We start from the raw sequence: 21,426 nt of genomic DNA on the forward strand, positions 1-21,426 counted from the left end.
TTGGGAGTGGACTACATCCACCCTGATTGAATTGGCCCTATCAACACTGGTTCTCCACTTGCGAAGTAACTCCCTGCTCTCCATGTGTCAGTATATAATGCCTGTATCTGTAACTTTCACTCTATGCATCCGAAGAAGTGAGGTTTTTACCCACGAAAGCTTATGCCCAAATAAATCTGTTAGTCTTTAAGGTGCCACCAGACACCTTGCTGTTTTTTCAGAGAAGGGGGTCGGCTTATGAACGGGTATAGATAGGGAGAGATGGGACACAGCCCCTCCCCCCAGCAGAGGGAGCAAGGAGAGGCAGCAGAGCCACAAGGGAAGAGGCAGGGCCAAAGTCTCTCCGCTTCTGGCCACGCTGCTCTCCCCCCTAGCCTCCGAAGCAGCTGCAGCTCCGGGGCTGGCAGGCTGCGGGCCGTGCTGCTTGGCCCCGCCCCCCAGAGCAGGCTGCGGCCACATCGCCGGAGCACGCTGCAGCTGTGCCGCTTGGCCCAGCCTGCTGGAACATGCTGCGGCCGCGCTGCCCGGTCTGGCCCACTGGAGCAGGCTGCGGCCAGCCGTCCATGCTGCCCAGCCTGCCGGAGTAGCTCCAGCCAGGCCAGAGACATACTCCTCTGGCCCTCCCCAGCTAAGGTGGGAATGGATGGGATGGGGAGAGTGTGGGGGTCCCAGGCTAGGGATGGGGTCATGTGGGGGGTGGTCACAGGTTACTCCCCTGACTCCCAGCTTCTCTCCCCCTCACCCCAAAAAAAGATTTCCCCACCAGTTGCTGTCCCAGCCAGTCAGGGTAAGCAGCTGGGACACTTTGTTTACTTAGGTTTACCTCTGTGCCTGCGGAGGCTCGAGGTAAACAAACCATCTCGGCCCCCCAACGGCTTATCCTGATGGCCCAGGAGCCAAAATTTGCTGACCCCTGAATTATAGGGTCAGCTTATGAATGGGTTATAAAAATTTTCCATTTTTACTTATCCATCTTGGGGTTGGCTTATAAACGAACTGGCTTATGATTGAGTATATATGGTAATTGCAAACTGAGGTTGGTTTTCTGTATTCTACAGTTTGCATGCACATTGCTATTATGCTATCAGCATGGATGTTTTTATCTTTAGCTGGATAATAAATATCTTTAATGTATGCCTCAATTGTGGCTAGAAACAAATTTTGGCTAAAAGTTATTTCTTTTGCACATTATTCTGTTTCTAACTGTACTTGTAGCATCGTTCATTTTGGTTTACAGTGTGTATTTTAAGGACATTCTTTTCTGAATCTTTATTTTCCTAGTTAGTTTTTGTTTTAAAAAATGTTATGGGATGGAATATGCCAACTATCCTACCAGTGAATTGTTAGTATGGCCAGTATTTCTTTCCGCACATATTTAAAGGTTTGTGTGCCATTTGCCTAGTTTCTTCAAAATCCCCTTCAAAAATTTAAGCCACTTGTGCTGCAAACACACACATTTGTCTCTTTACTCATGCTACGTGTTACACACATGCGTTTCTATTTCCAGGATTGTTATCGCAGAGTAGTAGAAATTAATGAAATTGCAGTAGCATGCTAAAATTAAAATCTTGCAAAAGTTAAAAGGTAAACTTGCAGCAAATATCAAACGTCAAATTCTGAAAACCTTTAGTCATGAAAACAATTCCTCTTGTGCAAAATTCTATTGAGGGCCCCACCATAGATTTCTTACCGGAGTTAGGATTGCTTTTAAGCAAGTATGTACAGATTCTGGGCCTTACTCACTCTAAATTCCAGACTACTGTGACAAATAGCTCCTTGTGGACACTATTTCCACTCGTTTTCCTTTTGCCTATAATATATTTAAATATTACTTTGTTCCTCTTGATTTCCTTAGCTTATTACATTTTTCTTTTTCTTTTAACTTTGGCCTCACAAGTTTTGATTGTGTACTGTTAATTGCTTGGGGGCTTCCTTGTTCTTCACATAGGATTGCCACCTCTGAGGTACAAAAAAACCCCAGGGCATCTGGGATGATCCTGAGCCTACAAAACTGAACAGTTGGCAGCACGTATAGAGTGCCCTTCAGATTTTCTAGAATAGCTACCTCAAAAGAGGGACTATCTTGGAAAACCTGGACAACTGACAACTCTGTCTTCACATGTGGAAACCCTTCTTTCTATTCTATATATACCTGGACCACTGAATCAGGTTCATTGAAGGAAATAGCTTCCTTTGTGTACCATTACAAATATATATGCCTGGGAAACAAGTGACCTGAGCACATATCGGATTCTATATCTGTCTAAAAAGCGTGACTAAATGGATGTCTGCAAATCTGAATTCTCTGCCAATACTACACTTCTACCCTGATATAACGCGACCCAATATAACACGAATTCAGATATAATGCGGTAAAGCAGTGCTCTGGGTGGGGCGGGGCTGCGCACTCCAGTGTATCAAAGCAAGTTCGATATAACGCGGTTTCACCTATAACGCGGTAAGGTTTTTTGGCTCCCGAGGACAGCGTTATATCGGGGTAGAGGTGAATTTTTCTGAATTCAATACCAGCATTATATTCAGGAAAAAAAATAGCATTGGGAGAGAATTCAGATTTGCAGACATCCATTTAGTCACACTTTTTAGCTATGTATAGAATTTGAGGCATGTTCAGATCACTTGTTTCCCATGCATATGCATTTTTAATGGTGTACAAAGCAAGGCTTACTTCAGTGAACACTGGAATTAAAAGTATGATGGTACTTGCCATACATTAATCTTGACAGAATTAGTATTCTAATCTGTTTAAAACTCTCTGGTAGCAACACAAGCTGCATCCGATGGTGAAGATCTTCTAAAAAAAACATTAAACAGGAGTGGCAGTATTTTAAAGAAGCAAGGTGGGTGATTTGAACATGGAGAACAAGAGTTACTTATGCACTGACACAGAATCGGTATGGCAAACATACCAGATGTTTCTCTGCACTTTCTGACAGGAGTGTGTCTAATATAGGTACATTCTTCTTGTGCAATGAAATTGTCTGCCACCAGGGTAAAGCTTGTTTGTACAGGAGACAGCTTTCTTGGGGCTGGTCCAAGATTGTGGAATGATCTGCAGGATCTATAAAGCACCAAAAAAACTTTAAGGAGTCTGGTGGCACCTTAAAGACTAACAGATTTATTTGGGCATAAGCTTTCGTGGGTAAAAACCTCACTTCTTCAGATGCATAGAGTGAAAGTTACAGATGCAGGCATTATATACTGACACATGGAGAGCAGGGATTACAATTCCACAGGAATTGGCCCTGTCGACACTGGTTCTCCACTTGCAAAGTAACTCCCTGCTCTCCATGTGTCAGTATATAATGCCTACATCTGTAACTTTCACTCTATGCATCTGAAGATGTGAGGTTTTTACCCACGAAAGCTTATGCCCAAATAAATCTGTTAGTCTTTAAGGTGCCACCAGACTCCTTGTTGTTTTTGTAGGTACAGACTAACATGGCTACCCCTGATACAAAAAAACTTTGCCACCTTCCATTCCAAGTGGAAGGAGCACTTTTCTATTTGGCCTTCACTAATAAAAACACAGTACCTCAGCACACTGAGCATACATTTAAAAAAAAAAAAAAAGATTTTATTCCACATACAGATTTTCCCTGTGGATACAGGAAGATGTGTAGGAGGAAATCCCTTTCTCTCCTTTGTGGGCTACCCGTATCATTAGCACCTACATGGAGAAAGAGGGAGAGCAGCCAACATTGGGCTGCTAATTCTTCTCCAATGCAGGTGCGAGAGAAATGCCCTTCAGTGTGCTGATGGGCACTTTGGAGCCAGCACAAAATGGGAAGTAAGCTGCAGCAGCAAAAAGGTGTGGAATTGTAATCTGGTTTCTGCCCTGTTCCTGGGGCAGTGCAACTGTATGCTGCCCCTTACTTGACTTGGACTGTAGGATTAGAATGGTGATTTGATTTTGTGTGTGGACAGAAGCAGTATGTATTTAGGTATATTAGGTGTGCCAGTGTAACTAACTATGTCTATATTTTGCTTTTGTAGATTTGTTCGTACTGTGTTACCCTTTTCTCAGGAGTTTCAGCGAGATAAGCAACCTAATGCACAGCCCCAATATCTCCATGGATCGAAGGTTAGATTTTATTACCCTATATTCGTGGTTTGTATATACTTGGTGTTTGGCTGTATCTAATGTTGTTAAAAGTTAGTTCTCATGTCAAACTTAGATTGCACAATTCTCCACAGCAGCAGAGGAGAACTGAACAGAAAATGAGCTGTAGAATTTTTGTCAACCACAGAGAGAGGGAACATGAGCTCACACTGAGAGCAGCTGCTCCTTCATTGCAATTCCTGTGGTGGTGGTGGTTACAAAATGAGACGAAACAAGTAGGAAAAGCTGCCCTTTGACTGTAATCAGACTTGAAAATAAACATAAGGACTCTCTCTCTCAAAATCTCAGATATTAAACTGTTTCAAAAAAACCTCTGCATTTCTATGGTATCTGCATTCCAAGGATCTGGAAAGTTGCTTTACCAACACTAATCAACTCAGCTTTTCAGCAGCCCTGTTGGCTAGATTAGAATTGTCCTCCTCATTTTACAGATCAGCTAATAGAAACAGGTAGAGGATGATGGCTTTAAGCAAGGTTACAACAGTGAGTGTCTAGCACTCCTGACTCCTCATCCTATGCCTTAAGCATGAGACAGCATCTGATACCCAAAATGTCCCCATCCTGCAAATGCTTATGTGTATGCACATAACTTTAAGTGAGTAGTTTTATTGACTTTAATAGAGCTACTCACATGCTGAACTCTGTAATATTGTATATTGGGGGTATAACATCCTTTCTCATCCCTGCAAGCGTGGAAATTGATTACCTGTTCTTAGCAATAAACATTTTATTATTGGTCACAAAGTTATCTTTCTTCTTTAATATCCAACCAGAGTAATTTAACCTATCACAAGAGCAATAAATTTCCAGGTTGACACTTTCATTATAACTCCATGAAGTCACCTTTCCTTTTATTTGTTTGATTTTTAGACTGACACTCATTTTGTGTTTTGCTTGTGGAATGTGTGTGTGTATAGGAATTAATATGAGGCTTTTATTAAATGGATAGTAAGAAAGAAGTAATTCCTAAATTTAGCAGTATAAAAAAAAATTGAGTCTATATTCTTCTTGCAGCAGCAGCACTAGCTTTTTAAAAAACACTTTACAAAATAAACTACACTTCCTAAATCCTGATTGTGACGGATTTTACTGCCTCCACCACCACCCCTTTGGGATGCCGCCTGGAACTGGGGTACCACTGAGCCCGCCTGACCCACCAGCCTGGGTTCCCTTTTAACTGTATTGCTATGCAGCCTGCCAAGCCTTCTCCAAGGCTTCAGACTGCACTTTACCAGCACACATACAAGTAGGGACACACCCAGCTGCAGCTGTACACACAAATGCTGAGATAAGCTCTGCATGGGAAGGCACAGCTAAGGAACTGTCCAGTACTCAAGTGCACATCCCCCTCTCCCTCCCCGCCCGGAGTGTGAACCCAAAATTATACTGTCTTGTGCTGCACAGAGAACAGTACAGCGTAAGCTCATGAAATTTGCCCCTCCCGCAATGTAGAGGGGAATATACACAGCTTTCTATCCCAAGTTATGATTTCCACACACACTGATTTTAGACACAACAAACGCAAGTTTATTAACTACAAAAAATAGGTTTTAAATGATTATAAGGGATAGCAAACAGATCAAAGCAGATTATCTAGCAAATAAAACAAACATACAATCTAAGAAAAAAGAACAGGAGTACTTGTGGCACCTTAGAGACTAACATATTTATTAGAGCATAAGCTTTCGTGGACTACAGCCCACTTCTTTGGATGCATATAGAGTGGAATAAATATTGAGGAGATATATATACACACATACAGAGAGCATGAACAGGTGGGAGTTGTCTTACCAACTCTGAGAGGCCAATTAAGTAAGGGGAAAAAAACAATCTAAGCTTAATATACTAAAGAAATTGGTTATAAATAGCAAATTCTCACCCTAAATGTTTTAGGCAGATTGCATAGATTCTTGAAGGCAAGCTGCATTTGCAGCTTAAAACTCCAGATATTTCTTTCACAGGCTAGACAACCCTCTCGCCTGGGCTCAGCCCTTTTCCCCTAGTCCAGTCTTTTTGTTCTCAGGTATTTCCAGCAGTCCTCTTTCTTGGGTGGGGAGTCAAAGAAGAACCATCCTTGATGATGTCACTCCCCTGCCTTAAAAAGTTTTTGCATATGGTGGGAATCCTTTGTCTCCCAGTGTGATACCCACCCCCACACCCAGTCAGTGGAAAAACACTAGTATCATCATGGAGTCCAGTACCAGGTGACTTGGTCACATGTCCGTACAGCCATAACTCCGAGGCTGTTTGCAGTGTCCCCAAGAAGCCTCCCTGGTGGTAGTTTATCATCTTCAAAGACATATTGTTCTCCCTTCCCAACTGGCCATGTAGACTGATTGCATTCTGTGTAGTGGGCATTCCCCAGGTGTAAACACATGTGTAAAAGATGCATAGACAATATTCCTAACTTCAGATACAAAAATGATACATGCATACAAATAGGATCATCATATTCAGTAAATCATAACCTTTCCAATGATATCGCACATGACCCATCTTGCATAAAACACATCTTAGTTATGTCATAATCCTATCATAACCATATCTCTATGAAGAATATGGGGCATAGTGTCACACTGATATCCTAAAAAGGAATAGGTGGTAATTTTTCTGAACATCCTGTCCCCCATCCCAGCCCATAGCTTTGGAATAACAGTGCCTTAAGAAGTCACTAGAAAGTATTTTAAATAGAGAAGATGAATTATCACTCTAATTTTACAGCATTTTTCAAGTAAGAAGAGAGACAAAGTGCAAGCTTTATGTGAAGAATATTTCTCATTTCATGGTACAATTAGATGGGTATTAATCCAGAAGAGGTTGCAAATCTTATGTATTGTATTTAGAATTATAACTTATTCAGTAAACCACCTAGGTATGTTTCATTCTTCTGTGGTTATTGTTCATTATCTAATTATACTTAACACATCTCGTTTTCAAAGTACTGTATACACATGAATTAATTATCACACCACCACTGCTAGGTGCAATAAGTATTGTTATATCAGTTTTTACAGATGGAGGAAACTGAGACAGATTGATTTAAGTGATTTGTCCAGGCTTATATAGCTCATTATAGACAGAGAAATTACAGCTCAGAAGTGCTAAACGTTCAGTCCCAAGGTAATGATTGCTATTGTAAAATGTGTGCTCCTAAAACATGAAGGAAAAATGAGAATTAATCTTTCTTTATATGGAAAATTTAAAAGTTAAACTGAGTGTTGCCACAAGTAGTGATTTCAATTAGAAAATTCACTTCCAAGCAGTTATTGAACAGTGTGTTGGGGGAAAGCAGAACTGTGTATCACCTTAGATTTATTCTATTCTTTACTACTACTTTGAATGATGGTCCCTATGTGAATGCCTGTTGAGAGTGTTTCCTGCAGCATTGAACTTAAAATATTTGATGTATGATGGTGGTAGGGTATTTGGGGTCCAGCAAAAAAATATCTGCCATTTTTGGATTATTATGCAAGATTCTGAATGCTCTGCTGGAGACGAACTTTCATAGATTTATAGATTCCAAGGCTAAACTTGTTTACCTGGAAGATTGACCTGTTGCAGAACCCTTTAAAAATAAAATGCTCTCTACCTGCAAGTAATGGAGCCAACTGAGAAGTGAGGACAGATCATGCCATTGAGTTCCCCTGTTCATCATCCTGCACACCCAACAACATTCTCTTCTTTAACTTCTCACAGCTCTGCAATAAAACAGGTATTAACTCCCACTGTGACTGCTGATATCCTTAAATCAGCAAAGTATTTTAAAAATAATTTAAAAAATCCATAACAAAACACCCCACCTTTTTTGATTTGGTAGATTTTTTGATAAGTAATGAAACACACACACGTCAGATTGTGTATGGTCTCCTGTCATGCTCTTCCGGTTAACTGGTCAGTTCCTAAAGCAGGATCAGGAACATCTGATTTTATGTACCCACAGGCCTCTGTTTTCACATCAGTAATGAGATATAGGCCAGTGGATATTGTGAACTGCTTCTCCTATCTGGCATTGGGAATAGAACAGTCAGCTAGAAAAATACCTAACTGCAAAAAATGATTGACTTTAGGTCAGGCAGAATGTTTGAGAGCATGCAGAATGATGTCTCTTGACTTCAAGAGTTAAATAGCCATATGGGACATACTGCCCTCAGGTTATGGAGAGATGGCTTTGGAGGAGGAGGAAACATTGGATGGCCATATAAAATATTGCATAACTCCCAAATGGGAGATTATTACCTTAAGAATCATGGTTAGCTTTATCTGATTATGAAGCATAGAATTCTTATGGAGGCTATGTAGACCAGCCACTACAGAGGCTACTTTTGGCTTAGAGAGCATTTACTAATACTTAAACAGTTAATATACAGTTAGATCTTCAGAGCTCTGTGTGTATAGCATCTAATTTATTCTGTAGAGGAAAAATATTCCATCATCCAAATTAAAGACATAGGTTGAAATTTTGGCCTCATTAAAGTCAATGGCAAAACTCCCACTGACTTAATAGAGGCAGGATTTCAATCATGATGTATACTTGTCTTTGATGAGAAACTATTCATCGACAAGTAGAGCATTCTTAGTGTCTTTTCTTCCATCTGTAACCTCACCTTTTTTGTTTGTTTGTTTGTTAATGTCAGTTATGTGTTATGCGAATAACCATAGGAACATGAAGAGTATTTTGATAACAGTTTGGTAGGTTGATGTCTTAGGGGAGTGGAGATAGTACACTGAGCTTTTCACCTCTAAACCACTTAGTACTTAACAAAAAAAAAAAAAAAAAAAGGAATTGCCGTCTGGCTGTTCAGTGGTTTATATTAAACCAATAGTAGTTTCAGGTCAGTTCCTAGTGGACACAGGTCAATATTAATTTGCACTAGTTGGTTCTTATTAGCAGTCTCAGTCGTCACTCTAAATATATACCTTCTCATTTAATCAAAGGGCAAGCTGCCAAAACACAAGACCACCACAGTGAACCTGAGATTGTAGAGAGATTATTTGACTGCAGATTCTCACAGGTTAGAAAGCCAAATCAATCAATATGGCTCAGAACAGAAGATTATGAATGTTCTAATTCTATATAGGGTGACCTAGGGTGAAACTTTCAAAAGCTCCTATGTCGCATTTTCAAAACTGACTTAAGCATTTAGGCTTAACAGTCTGTTCCATGTCGTATTTAGCTGTGACGCTGAGTACTTTTCCCAAATCAGAAGAACTCTGTGTAGCTCAAAAGCTTGTCTCTTTTACCAACAGAAGTTCGTCCAATACCTCACCCATCTTGTCTCTTGAAGCACTTAATTCCTGTTGAAAGTCACTGGGACTTAGGCTCTTAAGTGCCTACATTTTTTGTCGTTGTGTACACAGGGCTGTAATAAGTAAAAGCCTGAAGTAACACAAAGATTTTATCACAGCTGAAAATTGTAAATAATATAATAGTTCTTTAGCAGTTTCCATCAAGGATCTCAGTGTGGCATACTAACATCAACTCTCTAAATCTTTGGGAATTTTGTTGAGTCCCTGTCACAGGGCAGCTGCCTTTTATGGGGAATTAGGGCCTAGTCTGCCTGAGACTGCTTTATGAAGGCCCTACCTGCGGATCCTTAACTGCCTCAGGTGGCTAATTAGTAACCAAGCAGATGGACCTAATAAAGGTTATCCAAGCTCAGTTAGAGGGAAACTCTGAAGGGAGACAGGACGCTCCTGTGGAGAGGAGCTCCCAGAAGAGGCATGAGCCAGAGGGTTGGGCAGGGAGCCTAGGGGGTGAGCTCTCTGGGGAACCCACCAGAATGGGGAGTCTGTGAGAGGTACTCCTGGAGAGGAGGGCTGCAGTCAGCAGGCATCTAAGACGGTCTGGTCTCAGCCGGGGGTCTCCCAGATGCTGCCCTGGCGAGGATCAGCTGCTGTCCTAGAGAAGAGTTGGACCTCCCCGGACCTCTGAATCCAGAGAAGGGTCTTACTCCAGTAGGGGCAGTAGGGCTAACAGCAGGGGCAGAGACAATCCTGGGGGAAGAGCCTGGGTGGAAACAAGCCCTGGACTTAGGTGGGGGGACAGAAGGGCTCGGAATGACTTAGTCACCCAAATGAGATGCTGGAGTGCAAGTTTTGTTTATATTCTGTTTTGGCTTTTCTGTTAAGAAATTAGACCCTCCACAGGGAGGTGCTCTTTAGCATGTAATGGTTTGTTTTGTCTTGTTGATACCCTAGGGGATGGGAAAATCTAGTAAGGGCTTACCTGTAACCTATGCCTACCTGCAAGGGGGCACACCAGGTCAGCCTGGAATGATGAGAGTCCCCATGTCACAAATTAGGAAATTGAAATAGAGAGAAGTTAGTAACTTTACAAAGTCACGCTGTAAGCCATTGGCAGAGCTGGGAACAGAGCCAGGTCTCTGGTCTCATGGACTTATGTCATAACCACAGGATAATCTTTCCTCCCTGTATGAGTCTCTCTGCTCTGAATTAATTTTGCTAGAACAAATATTTCATCATAGTTGATAAAAATAGGTATGTAGTAGTTTATTTCTCTGCATTTGATTTGGAGATAAAACTGCAGGGACAACTTCAGTTTCTGAGCAGACTTTATTTCAGTTGTTAGTGTCTGGTTTGGGTAATTATCTCCATTTGAAACAACAGGAAATTTTCAACATCAGACACAGTTTATTTAAGAGACAAAAGGAAAACACAATCAACTGAAAAAAATGTACGTGATATTATTTAACATTTACAGACGAGGTATAAAGGTTAATTTAGTACAAATAATTGAGCATATTCCTAGGAAAGGAGAGTCACCATCCATTTGGCACACAATTATGTTGTGGATCTCCCAATGGCATGTGAGTGGAGCAAATTTGTTTTCTGATTGTGCCAGCTATGATTTCCGTATGTATGACTACCTTAGCACTAAGAAAACGGAAGTATCAGTCACAGAAGGGTTGACGCGCTGCAGGAGTGGAGTAGCAGGAAAAGCCACACTGCCTGCTGTGAAGTGTTTAAGTGGGTGCTACATTATCAGACTTGTCTGTAATAGACCACCTTGGGTTCCAGAAAGCCATTAGAAGCCCTTTTTTGGCTGCTGGAATAGGTCGAACTGGTTAAGTGAATGTTGAGTTTAAATATACATTCTTTTAATATCAGTTTAAAATAAATGCATAAAATCACAGTATATCGTACAGCCACGCACACAGCATATTATACAATAACACTAGAATATATCAACTTAAAAGGAAGAAATATGTGCTTAATAGTTTTAAAACTATGTAATGTGAATATGTGAAAACAGACTGGACATATATCGTTCTTCCAGGGTGCCCACATTTCCAGTTCAAGGACAGTGTTGGCAACTTGCCAAGATCTGCAGGACAACTAAAGTTGCATGTAAATTTCCATAATCTCAAAAATACATGTACTCAGTCATAGTCTAGCTGCTTTTACTCTTGTACCTTAACAGAAATTGGTGTCTGGATAAAAACCTGCCTATTGTGTTTTGTTCTCCCCCTTCAGTTAGGGACAGAGCAATCATGAGTCATGGTTTTGGGTCTCATGATCTCCCCTTTCCATGCTGTGCAATGAGCACTTCCCTCTTATAACTGCGGCATTAAGCATTAAACACCATAACCTCTCATAGTGGTGTAGCTAGAGTGCCTCTTGCTGGTGTCACCATCCTGAGTGCATTTTTAAGTTGGGTGAAATAGGAATCCTTTTTTTTTAATATCAATGAATTGGGCCTTTTTTTCCTAATATCAATGAATCAATCTATAACTAGAACTTGTTTTGAATGGAATTGTCAAGTACAGCGTACAGCAGGGGTCAGCAACGTTTGGCACGCGACTCGCCAGGGTGCTTACCCTGGTGAGCCGCGTGCCGAACGTTGCCGACCCTTGGCGTACAGCAATGAGCTGTGCAGTTTCAGAAACAACCTGATTCTAAATGATGTGGATAAAAAAGATGACAGGCCATTATAGATGTAATCATTTAATACAGGGCGTTCGAGCTGCCTGTAGCATGAGAATACCAGGTCTCAATATGCAATTTTCAGTTTGTTTTATTATTTAATAATAATTCTCCCTTTGCCCTTTCCATTCGTGTGTTTATTTTGGTTCACCGTTTTGGAATAAACCTTATTCTCTCCCTCCAAAACAAAAATCAAGACTACCCTTGGATTTCTATGCTGTATGCTTGATAATATTTTCTTAATCAAATCAAGAGACTATTTAGTTCTAAACCTTAATATTGAGAACCTTCCAGCTGTATGTGTGATGGTGGGAGGGGCAATTGTGGATAAGAATGCTGATGAGAGTGCATCAGCAAGAATTAAACACCGCAAATACAAACTGTAAAAGGTATAGAACTCGGTGGGTTAAAATATTTCACACATGGTGCACAGTCAATCTGTGCAGTGGCGTTTACCAATTAAAATGGCCCAACTGTCATCGGCACTAATTCCTGGCTTTTGGAAATTTGCATGGTAGGCTCCTTAGAAGTTAAGGGATTTTCTATTATGGTAGCCAGTTGGATACCTTCTGTATTCTTACCCTCAACACTTTGGACTAATCTGCCTTGCCTGTTAAACTGCTCTGCGGTGTGTGACTTGTTTATTGTCCAAGCCTCCCCCTTGTCCTGTTCTGAGGTCATGTTTTGTCCTTCTACACGTTCTCGTCTCTTGCGGTACCATATATGCAGGCAGCCATAAAGGAGGATCCCGGCAATGATGAGAAGCAGAATACTGCTAGTTAGCCAGATTCCCAGGGCCAGATCTTTTTTTTTGTTGCTTGCTGATGCTGGATCTTCTTCTAATGTGTGAAAAATTCTGCACTGGTCGCTGGAGGGGTTTGCAGATTGGCAGGTTACGCACAATATGTACGTGGTCAGTGGAGTTAGGTTTTCGATGACAAATGAAGACCGACTAGCAGGCACTCTCTCTTCTTTCTGAAAATTTTTTCTTGAATAACCTGACAGCATGTTGTTCCGGTTGGGATGATACATAATACTGTAAAAGCTGTCAGCACAAATGGCCATGGTTGGCCAAATTACCATTGCTGTGCTTCCTGTTATATTTTGTATTGTTACTCCCATTATGATGCCACTCAATAGTTTTTCACAACTGTCTCCCCTCAAGAAAGGGAGATTATAGTTCCAGTTCCAGAAAAATAAGGAGATGTCCCAGAAGCTTCACCACAGAGAAGAATGATGTGACTCTTAAACATTAGTGTTCTGTAATTTAGAAAAGTAATTTATTAGGAAACAGTGCTTTTTATTTTTCTGTGGGCATTTTTAAATGAAGTAATCTGAATCTATAAGCAGAGAGAATCTTTGGCACGTGCATTTGCTTGAAAAATAAATCATAGAGTATTTTCAAACCTTTCCAGTTACAGAAATGTTTGGTACTATTATGTAAATCACAGAATATTGCAATCCTAAGGAATCTGCAGTCAGACAATATACCAGTGGGAGTGAAATTACCCATCATTTAAAAACTTCCGTTTATTAAGAGGGAAACTTTCAAAAGAGGCATAATGAGCATAAAGCACTAAACTCCCATAGACATCCAATGGGAGTTGGGTGCCTAACTCCCCTTTGTGCCTTTTGAAAATCTTCTCCTAACTCGGTTGCAGTGTAAAAACTAAACAGCCAGAATTTTTAATGGACACATGAGGTAGTACACATGTCTGTTGACATGAGAGATCATGGAACAATTTTTTTGCTAACGGCATAAATTTAAAATATCTTTAACAGAAAAGGGAGCACGATATTCAACATTGCTTATCACTTTGATAGTATAGAGTCACAGAGGCTTAACTATTGAGCACTTTTGGAGAGCTAGCGAAAACCTCACACTTCTCTTGAATCATAGATGGTTACGTTAAGAGATTATCAGGTTTCACTTTGAAGAACAATATAGCTATAGATATCTGCATCACACTATTCCAGAAAATACATGGACAAGCAATCTATTGGCAGTTCAGTGAGCCTTTGTTTTGTTTTGAGTTTTTAAATCTGTTTTTATTTTTTTCCTCTAGGCTTATCTATTAACTATCTAGTATTTTCCTGCATTCTACCCAATCTTAAGAAATACCGGCTTTTGTGAATGGGGGCTACTTTTATTAATTAGATGGAGGCAGGCAAAAATATCCAAATGTTTTCCTCCTGTGTTCACCCATAGATTTTGATTTTAACTGGTCATCAAATTATTAAAAACCAAAACAGAGCATGAGCCTGTCGGTAGGTAATCCGTTCTTCTGATCCCCTTTTTCTAAAAACTCCCTATCTGTTACACTTCCCTACTCCCTGTATTCTCTCCCCTTCCTGCTGACATGGGCTCACGTTTGTATCCATTCCTTAAGGAACGACCTCATCAACGGTATATTAGTAACATCTGAAACACAATTAGTAGTCTTGGTTCTATACAGCCCCGCTGAACTTGTTCCTACTACTCTATTTTAAGTATGATAGAACTATCATGGCAAGCAACATTTAGGCTGCCTTTATAGTCATGCTAGAACAGCCAGACTGCCAGCCCAGAGATGGAAGCTAGCATCAAAAGGTGAAGCACAGGTTACATCATGTGTACTTGCTGGGGGTAATTAATCTTTGTATAGTAAAAATGATTAATGCTGTAAATGAAGGAGTTGCAACTAATGGAAATGTCTGTCCTGAACTGTATTTACATTATCATCTGTCAGGCTAGTACTTTACAGACTAAATAAAAAATTCTAACTGTTTCCATTAATAATTTAACATGACCAAAGTAAAATACTGTGCAGTATAAGAAGCAGCAAATACTTTTTAATAACAAGATATGTTAAAAAGTGTTGAGGAAATTGTGATGTGTTACTTTTCAAAGTTAGCTAGTTCATCTCATCTTAGCAGACCATCAGAATTTTACGTTTCTGTAAAGAAGTTTAACTTTGTTTTTGTTCAGACGTATATTTTCTGAGGGTAAAATTTTCAAAAGCATCTCGGCAACTTGGGAATCATTCCCATTGACTTAAGTACTTGAGTACACTGCTGTTTGTAGCGCACTAGCTCAATTGAGCTAGCACGAGTCTGTCTACCCAGACTGAGAATCCCACCTCCTGGCTGCAGTGTCGACATATACTAAGCACTTAAGTGTTTTTGAAATGTTTATGCTAAATTACTAGCATAAATGACTATGGCAATGATTATGAAATAAACAATTAGTGATTTCGTTACAGTGTGAACATATTATTTCATATTGTGGATGTAATGTATTTTGTCTCCTGACTATATAACAATTTAGTATTGGAAAATTTCTGAGAATGGAAGCTTATAAAATTCTGACATAGTAGATATTCTGAAGTTTATATGACTTTCTTTCTTTTTTTATGTTGGAAAAACTACTGGAAAAATTATACATCTGAGAATCGCATTAAAATAACTGTACCTTATGCACTATTTTCAATGAAGCACTAGTGCTTTAAAAAAAAACTGCTACTCATCTGTGGGAACATATTTCTCAGAATTCTCAGTTGCAGTTTGTGTATTTTGCTTATTTGGGAAGAATATAAGGCAGATGCTCATCTACAATACAACAATAAACATATTTTAAAAATATAAATGTCAACACACGCATCTAAATTATATAGGCAGTTCTAAAAAATAACAAAAACAAAACAACCCACCCCTCAAGAATGTAGGTGCTCTTCTTTCTAACCACCATAAAATATAGGCAATGAAACAGCTGCATCAATTTCAAAGAAATGAGTTTGCCATTGAATAAACTCTTTGGATAAACAGATGGGGGCACACCACAGACTAACGTGGTTTTCATAATACTAAACTTGACCATCCATCTAAGTCTCTTAGTATCTATACAGAGGTCTACACTATAATATCAGAGCATCTATTTGCTCTTGAGAGTCCCATATCTAGTTTTAGTTAAATAGATCCTAGTTAATTATATTTTAAGTAAAAAGATTTAAACAAAAAATATTGCCTGATCGTATTTAGAATCCATCATCTCATCCTCAGAGCTATTTGAGTAGAATTTTGGGTTTTTATTTTTTTAAATGTAATCACAATGTTTTGTTGTGTTTCCAAGCATTAATTACATTTTACTATTTAAAAGTAACGTACATAACATTGCTGGCATCTTAATGTTTGAAAAATTAAGTTGGTATTTTATTCATTATAAAATCTTTACTGACCTTCACTTCCTGATATAAATCCTTAGAATAAGATTTTCAGATGGAGAGATTGCAAAAATGAAAAATCAGATTTTCTGTGTCGTTTTGTTTAGGTGATTTCCTTCATGATCTGTACTTGACAGTTTTCTCTCTCAGATTCTCTGGACTAAATTCTCGTTGCTTGACACTTGCAATTCTATTCTCCAGGGATGCTGGTGACACTGTTTCTTTCTCTTCTACTTAAATTCGTACATGAGCACATCTTGTCTAAGTAGCCTGTTGTCTGGGTTTTCAAAGAACACGCAGGAAAAAAGACATTGATTCTCTCACTTGCTTCCTCTTGGACAGTATACTGTATGAGCACTCCCGTTACATGCTGCTCTGTATGTACCTACGCTTGCTTCAGTGATGCTGTGAGTGAATAAGGCTAGCACTTCTATGACATCAGCAGAACAGGAGGTTTGTTTAGTTTTTTGTTGGGTTTTTTTTTTGTTTGTTTGTTTTTTTTAGTGGAAGGAGGGGGGAGGAAGCAATAACTTAAAAAAAGGCAAGCTTCTTCCAGTGATTAATGAGAACTTTGCTGTTTCAGGTTTCTGCTTTAGTCTTTTTGTATTCCTCTGCAATACTTTTTATTATTATTTTTTAATAATCCCTTGTCACAGTTTTATAATGCGCCTCTAATCCAGCATTTACTGGTGGATTGTTCCAAGCTGCTTTACATGTTTGATGTAAAATGTCTAAATATTCATGGGGAAATATGGTATTTTTGTAGGCTGGCTATTTCTGATTCTTCTGCCTGGTTTTTTGAAGAATATTTTAGTGCCTGTTTTTCCATAACTGTTCTTTCTTGAAGTATGCAGCTGTACCCTTTCTCCTCACTCTAAACATTTTGTAGAATAATAAAATACTCTATAATTGGATTAAGTAAAATAGTTTCTACACTGGGATATTCTGTAGTGCAGATATTTTTGTTACTCAAAGTCTATGAAGTTGTAAACCCCAAGAACAAATGAATGCAACAATTAAAATCATTACTGTGAAATATAAAGCTTCTGCTTTTAGGGATAAGTTTTTTTTATAGTATCCAGTATACTGAAGCATTCAGCTGTGTTTGGTTTTTAAAATCTGTTGTTTAATGTTTTATGAAACATTTGGGGAAATTAACTCTGTACTTCATCAGTATCAATAGGCAACAAACTTGTAGACCAAGGTTGCTCCATTACAGACCTGTCTATTATCAGTTAAAGACTGAAATAGAAAAGAAATAAAGGATATTCCATCAGCTATTCTCTTACTTGAAAGTTTATTGAGTCATCTTCTGTCATGCATTATTTTAGCAATCATAAATAGGGTACCTATTCTTGCAAGGACACAGCAAATCAAGAAAATAGCCCAGGAACCAAGCTGTTGCTGCAAGCCAGCTACACTTGAAGTAAGAGCATAAATCAGGAGTATGTAAAATTAAATATTTTTGTAAGCATTCATCAAGCTTTACCAGTACCACTCCCATTTGATTTCCCAGTCCCTGCTTCTGCATGTGTTTGTACAGTTTTGCATTTAATACTCAATTGTAGTTTTGGGCTCTCTGCCAGCCAGTGTTAATTTAGAATTCAGTATTTCAATCAGCTGTGATCAAATAACAGGATTTTTAGCTTCTTCCAGAGCGGTGTCCTGTATGGATTCTGATAATCTGCCAAACATCTGTTGCAGTTTGAGTTCACAAAAAGAATGGCTAAATAATTTGAGAAAATATTCCCCCCCCCCCATCATTATAAATATGCAATCTGTAACAGGTGTCAATAATTGTAATTTAAAATATGATAGAGGGATATATTTCACTGTGTAGTCTGTTCACTCTAGTGGAGACAGCTCCCTGAGCAGAAGAAATGTAATAACCTTAAAAATAAGGTGAAGTGAAACGTCTGTATCTCCAGAGTACAAATATACTTGGCTGGTTGTAACTCCTTTTCTGTACTAGTTAGCTGAAATAATGTTAACTTGTTGGATTTTTTCTATGCGTATTTCATACTATTAAATACAAAGCCACTCAGTTAAAATCAGAGTCTGGAAATGGGAAAGTTAAGGTTCCAACACCAGCATTTAACGTGGCCATGTTATGTCTTATATGTTTTATAGTGTATACATGTACAGCAGCTGCACGTTTTTAAATGCTTACAAGTAACTCCTTTTCTCTAGGAGACAGTTGTTCAAAAGTTGGTGGAATGCAGCTGCCTGCTTATTAGTTTAGTTCCCAAGTGGCCTCACTGTATAGCCACAGAGAGCATATTACAAAAATCTAGTCTTGACAGGCAAAGGCATGAATAATTGTGGTGGGATCCATATCGGCGAGAGGTCACGCTCTTCTCCCTAGGAGCACTCTTGGAACATATCTGCATTATGAGGACTATATCTGCACAGCTATGGCATTGTAGCTATGCCAACCCCGTAGTGTAGATGCAGCCTACCCCAACAGAAGGGGTTGTCTGTTGGTATAGCAAAACTACCTCCCTAGATGATCAGAGCGTCTATACTCGAGGTGGGGTCCACATAGCTACAATGCTCGCGGACGTGGATTTTTCACACCCCGGAGCGACATAGCTATTCCAACCTAAATTATAAATGTATACCAGGCCTTGGTCACAGCTGCTTTCTGAACAGACCAGGATTTAATAGTACAACTAGCTTGCACTCATGTCTTACAAACAGTAAATACTGAGGAGAAACAAAGGGGATCCAACAGAACCTGGAGAAACAAAAGATGGGCGAGCACTTTTGAAAGAAGGAACCAATATAATCTCTGCCACTTCCTATGATTGCTTTTCCCCATGCTACAAATATTACCCCTCTCATATAGGTGGAGTTTGACAGCTAGCTCTCATCTGAGCCCCAATGTGAGTTAGAAATCATCTTCCAGATTCTCAGAGGGTATAAGTCTACATAGTTCCATTGACTGAGGTGAAAAATACGCTGATAGAGAACAGCTAAGGATCTTGCCTTGTATGTTAATTGACAAAAGAATTTCTGTCAGTCTGTGTCACGATATCAGATTATTTTTGTCCATTTATAGCTATTATGAGCTCAAATGAGAATCTTTATCAATTAGTTGTAATGATCACTAAGTTTAGAAATCTGGTTTTACTTAACTCGAGCCTTCAGAACATTACATGAGACACCATAAAATGGAAACTGTAACAGATTCTATTGATTTCCCCCCCCCCCCCCAACGTTCTGTAAGTGAAACTACAATACCAGGATATGCTCCAATTATGTTTGGTAATCTCTCAGCCTTTCCAGACTACTGTACCCCTTTCTGATTTGTCTTGTCTACCCCAAGTTTCACCTCACTTAAAAATTACTTGCTTACAAAATCAGACATAAAAATACAAAACTGTCACAGCCACACTAGTACTGAAAAATTGCTTATGTTCTCATTTTTACCATGTAATTATAAAATAAATAAATTGGAATATAAATATTGTACTTACATTTCAATGTTTAGTATATAGAGCAGTGTACATTTCAGTTTGTACTGTCTTCGCTAGTGCTTTTTATGTAGCCTGTTGTAAAACTGGGCAAATATCTAGATGAATTGACGTACCCCCTGGAAGAGCTCTACATACCCCCACGGTTACATGTACCCCTGGTTGAGAACCACTGAGATATTGGCTTGGGCCACTTTTGTGCCCTTTTAACATGGTGTAGTCATAAAATTGAAGGAGGAATTATTGTGGTAGTATAAATAGTAACTGGAAGATATCCAGTCATCACAATTAGCGTTTAATACATTCAGCTTATTAAGGAACATTTTAGTTAGTCGTGTCTTCTGTTTTAAAAGGAAGCTTTGCAACTCATCTTATATATAGGAGCTAAAGAGGCAAACTTCTGTCTTAATCCTGTATAATTTAATATGCTTAAAAATAGCACTGTCAAATGATTAAAAAAATAGTTGTGATTAATTGCAGTTTTAATCACACAAATAATAATAGACTACCAATTTAAATTCAGCATGGAAGCACATCCTCTGAATGGTGGTTGAAGCATGATGGGGCATACGAATGTTTAGCATATCTGGCATGTAAATACCTTGCAACCCTGGCTACAACTAGGGTGATCAGATGTCCCGATTTTTATAGGGACACTCCCGATTTTTGGATCTTTTTCTTATGTAGGCTCCTATTACCCCCTAACCCCTCCCAATTTTTCACATTTGTGGTCTGGTCACCCTAGCTACAACAGTGCCATGCAAACACTCACTTTCAGGTGACGTTGTAAATAAGAAGCAGGCAGCATTATCTCCCGTAAATGTAAACAAACTTGTTTGACTTAGCGATTGACTGAACAAGAAGTAGGACTGAGTAGACTTGTAGACTCTAACGTTTTACATTGTTTTGTTTTTGAGTGCAGTTATGTAAAACAAAATAATTCTACATTTGGAGATTGCACTTCAGTACTTGTCTGAGGTGAATTGAAAAATACTATTTCTTTTGTTTATCTTCTTTACAGTGCAAATATTGGTAATAATATAAAATGACCACTGTATACTTTGTATTCTGTGTTGTAATTGAAATCATTATATTTGAAAATATAGAAAAACATTCAAAAATATTTATAATAAATATACATTGGTATTCTGTTATTGTTTAACTGTGCGATTAAAACTGTGATTAATTGTGACTATTTTTTTAGTCTAGTTTATTTGTTTTGCGATAATCGCATGAGTTAACTGTGATTGACGGTCCTACTTAAAAATATTGCACAAAAAGTAATGTAGATTGTATCCAATGAGAGATTGCTATGAAAGTGTGCTGAATTGAGTTATTTTTGTTAATACTTTTTTTTTCTCCCATCAGGCTTTGAATTTGACATATTCCAGCATTTATAGCAACTACAGGAACTTTGTTGGTCCCCCTCACTTTAAAGTCATTTGCAGGCTCCTTGGGTACCAGGGCATTGCTGTGGTAATGGAGGAATTACTGAAGGTGGTCAAAAGCCTGGTATGTTAACAAACTTCCTCTCTCTCTTCCTTTCTCTCCCAGATTGCTTCTAATGGAGGGGAAATGTTTTATGTGCAGTGGAAAGTACATCTAAATATAAGTATGATGCATTTAGCCTATTAAACGTGTTCAGACAACTATAAAATGTGTGAGG

General features: G+C 38.9%; 2 protein-coding genes across 2 annotated transcripts in view; one reads left to right on the forward strand and one right to left on the reverse strand.

Annotated features, from left to right (window-relative positions):
* CYFIP1 (cytoplasmic FMR1 interacting protein 1) overlaps positions 1-21,426 on the forward strand; it is a gene marked incomplete in the record, with an annotated part of 115,525 nt that overhangs the window by 69,242 nt on the left and 24,857 nt on the right. The window contains 2 exon segments of the mRNA XM_034757907.1: positions 4,015-4,102; positions 21,129-21,272. Coding sequence (XP_034613798.1) covers positions 4,015-4,102; positions 21,129-21,272 — 232 coding nt within the window.
* LOC117870675 (fibronectin type III domain-containing protein 9-like) lies at positions 11,985-16,695 on the reverse strand. The gene is made up of 2 exons (XM_034757912.1): positions 16,300-16,695; positions 11,985-13,345 (listed from the first exon to the last, which is right to left on the reverse strand). Exon 2 carries the CDS (start codon positions 13,205-13,207, stop codon positions 12,545-12,547), a length of 663 nt encoding a protein of 220 aa, XP_034613803.1. The 5' UTR covers positions 13,208-13,345; positions 16,300-16,695; the 3' UTR covers positions 11,985-12,544.

The sequence above is a fragment of the Trachemys scripta genome, chromosome 1 (assembly GCF_013100865.1).
Source record: "Trachemys scripta elegans isolate TJP31775 chromosome 1, CAS_Tse_1.0, whole genome shotgun sequence".
Taxonomy (NCBI): Eukaryota; Metazoa; Chordata; order Testudines; family Emydidae; genus Trachemys; species Trachemys scripta.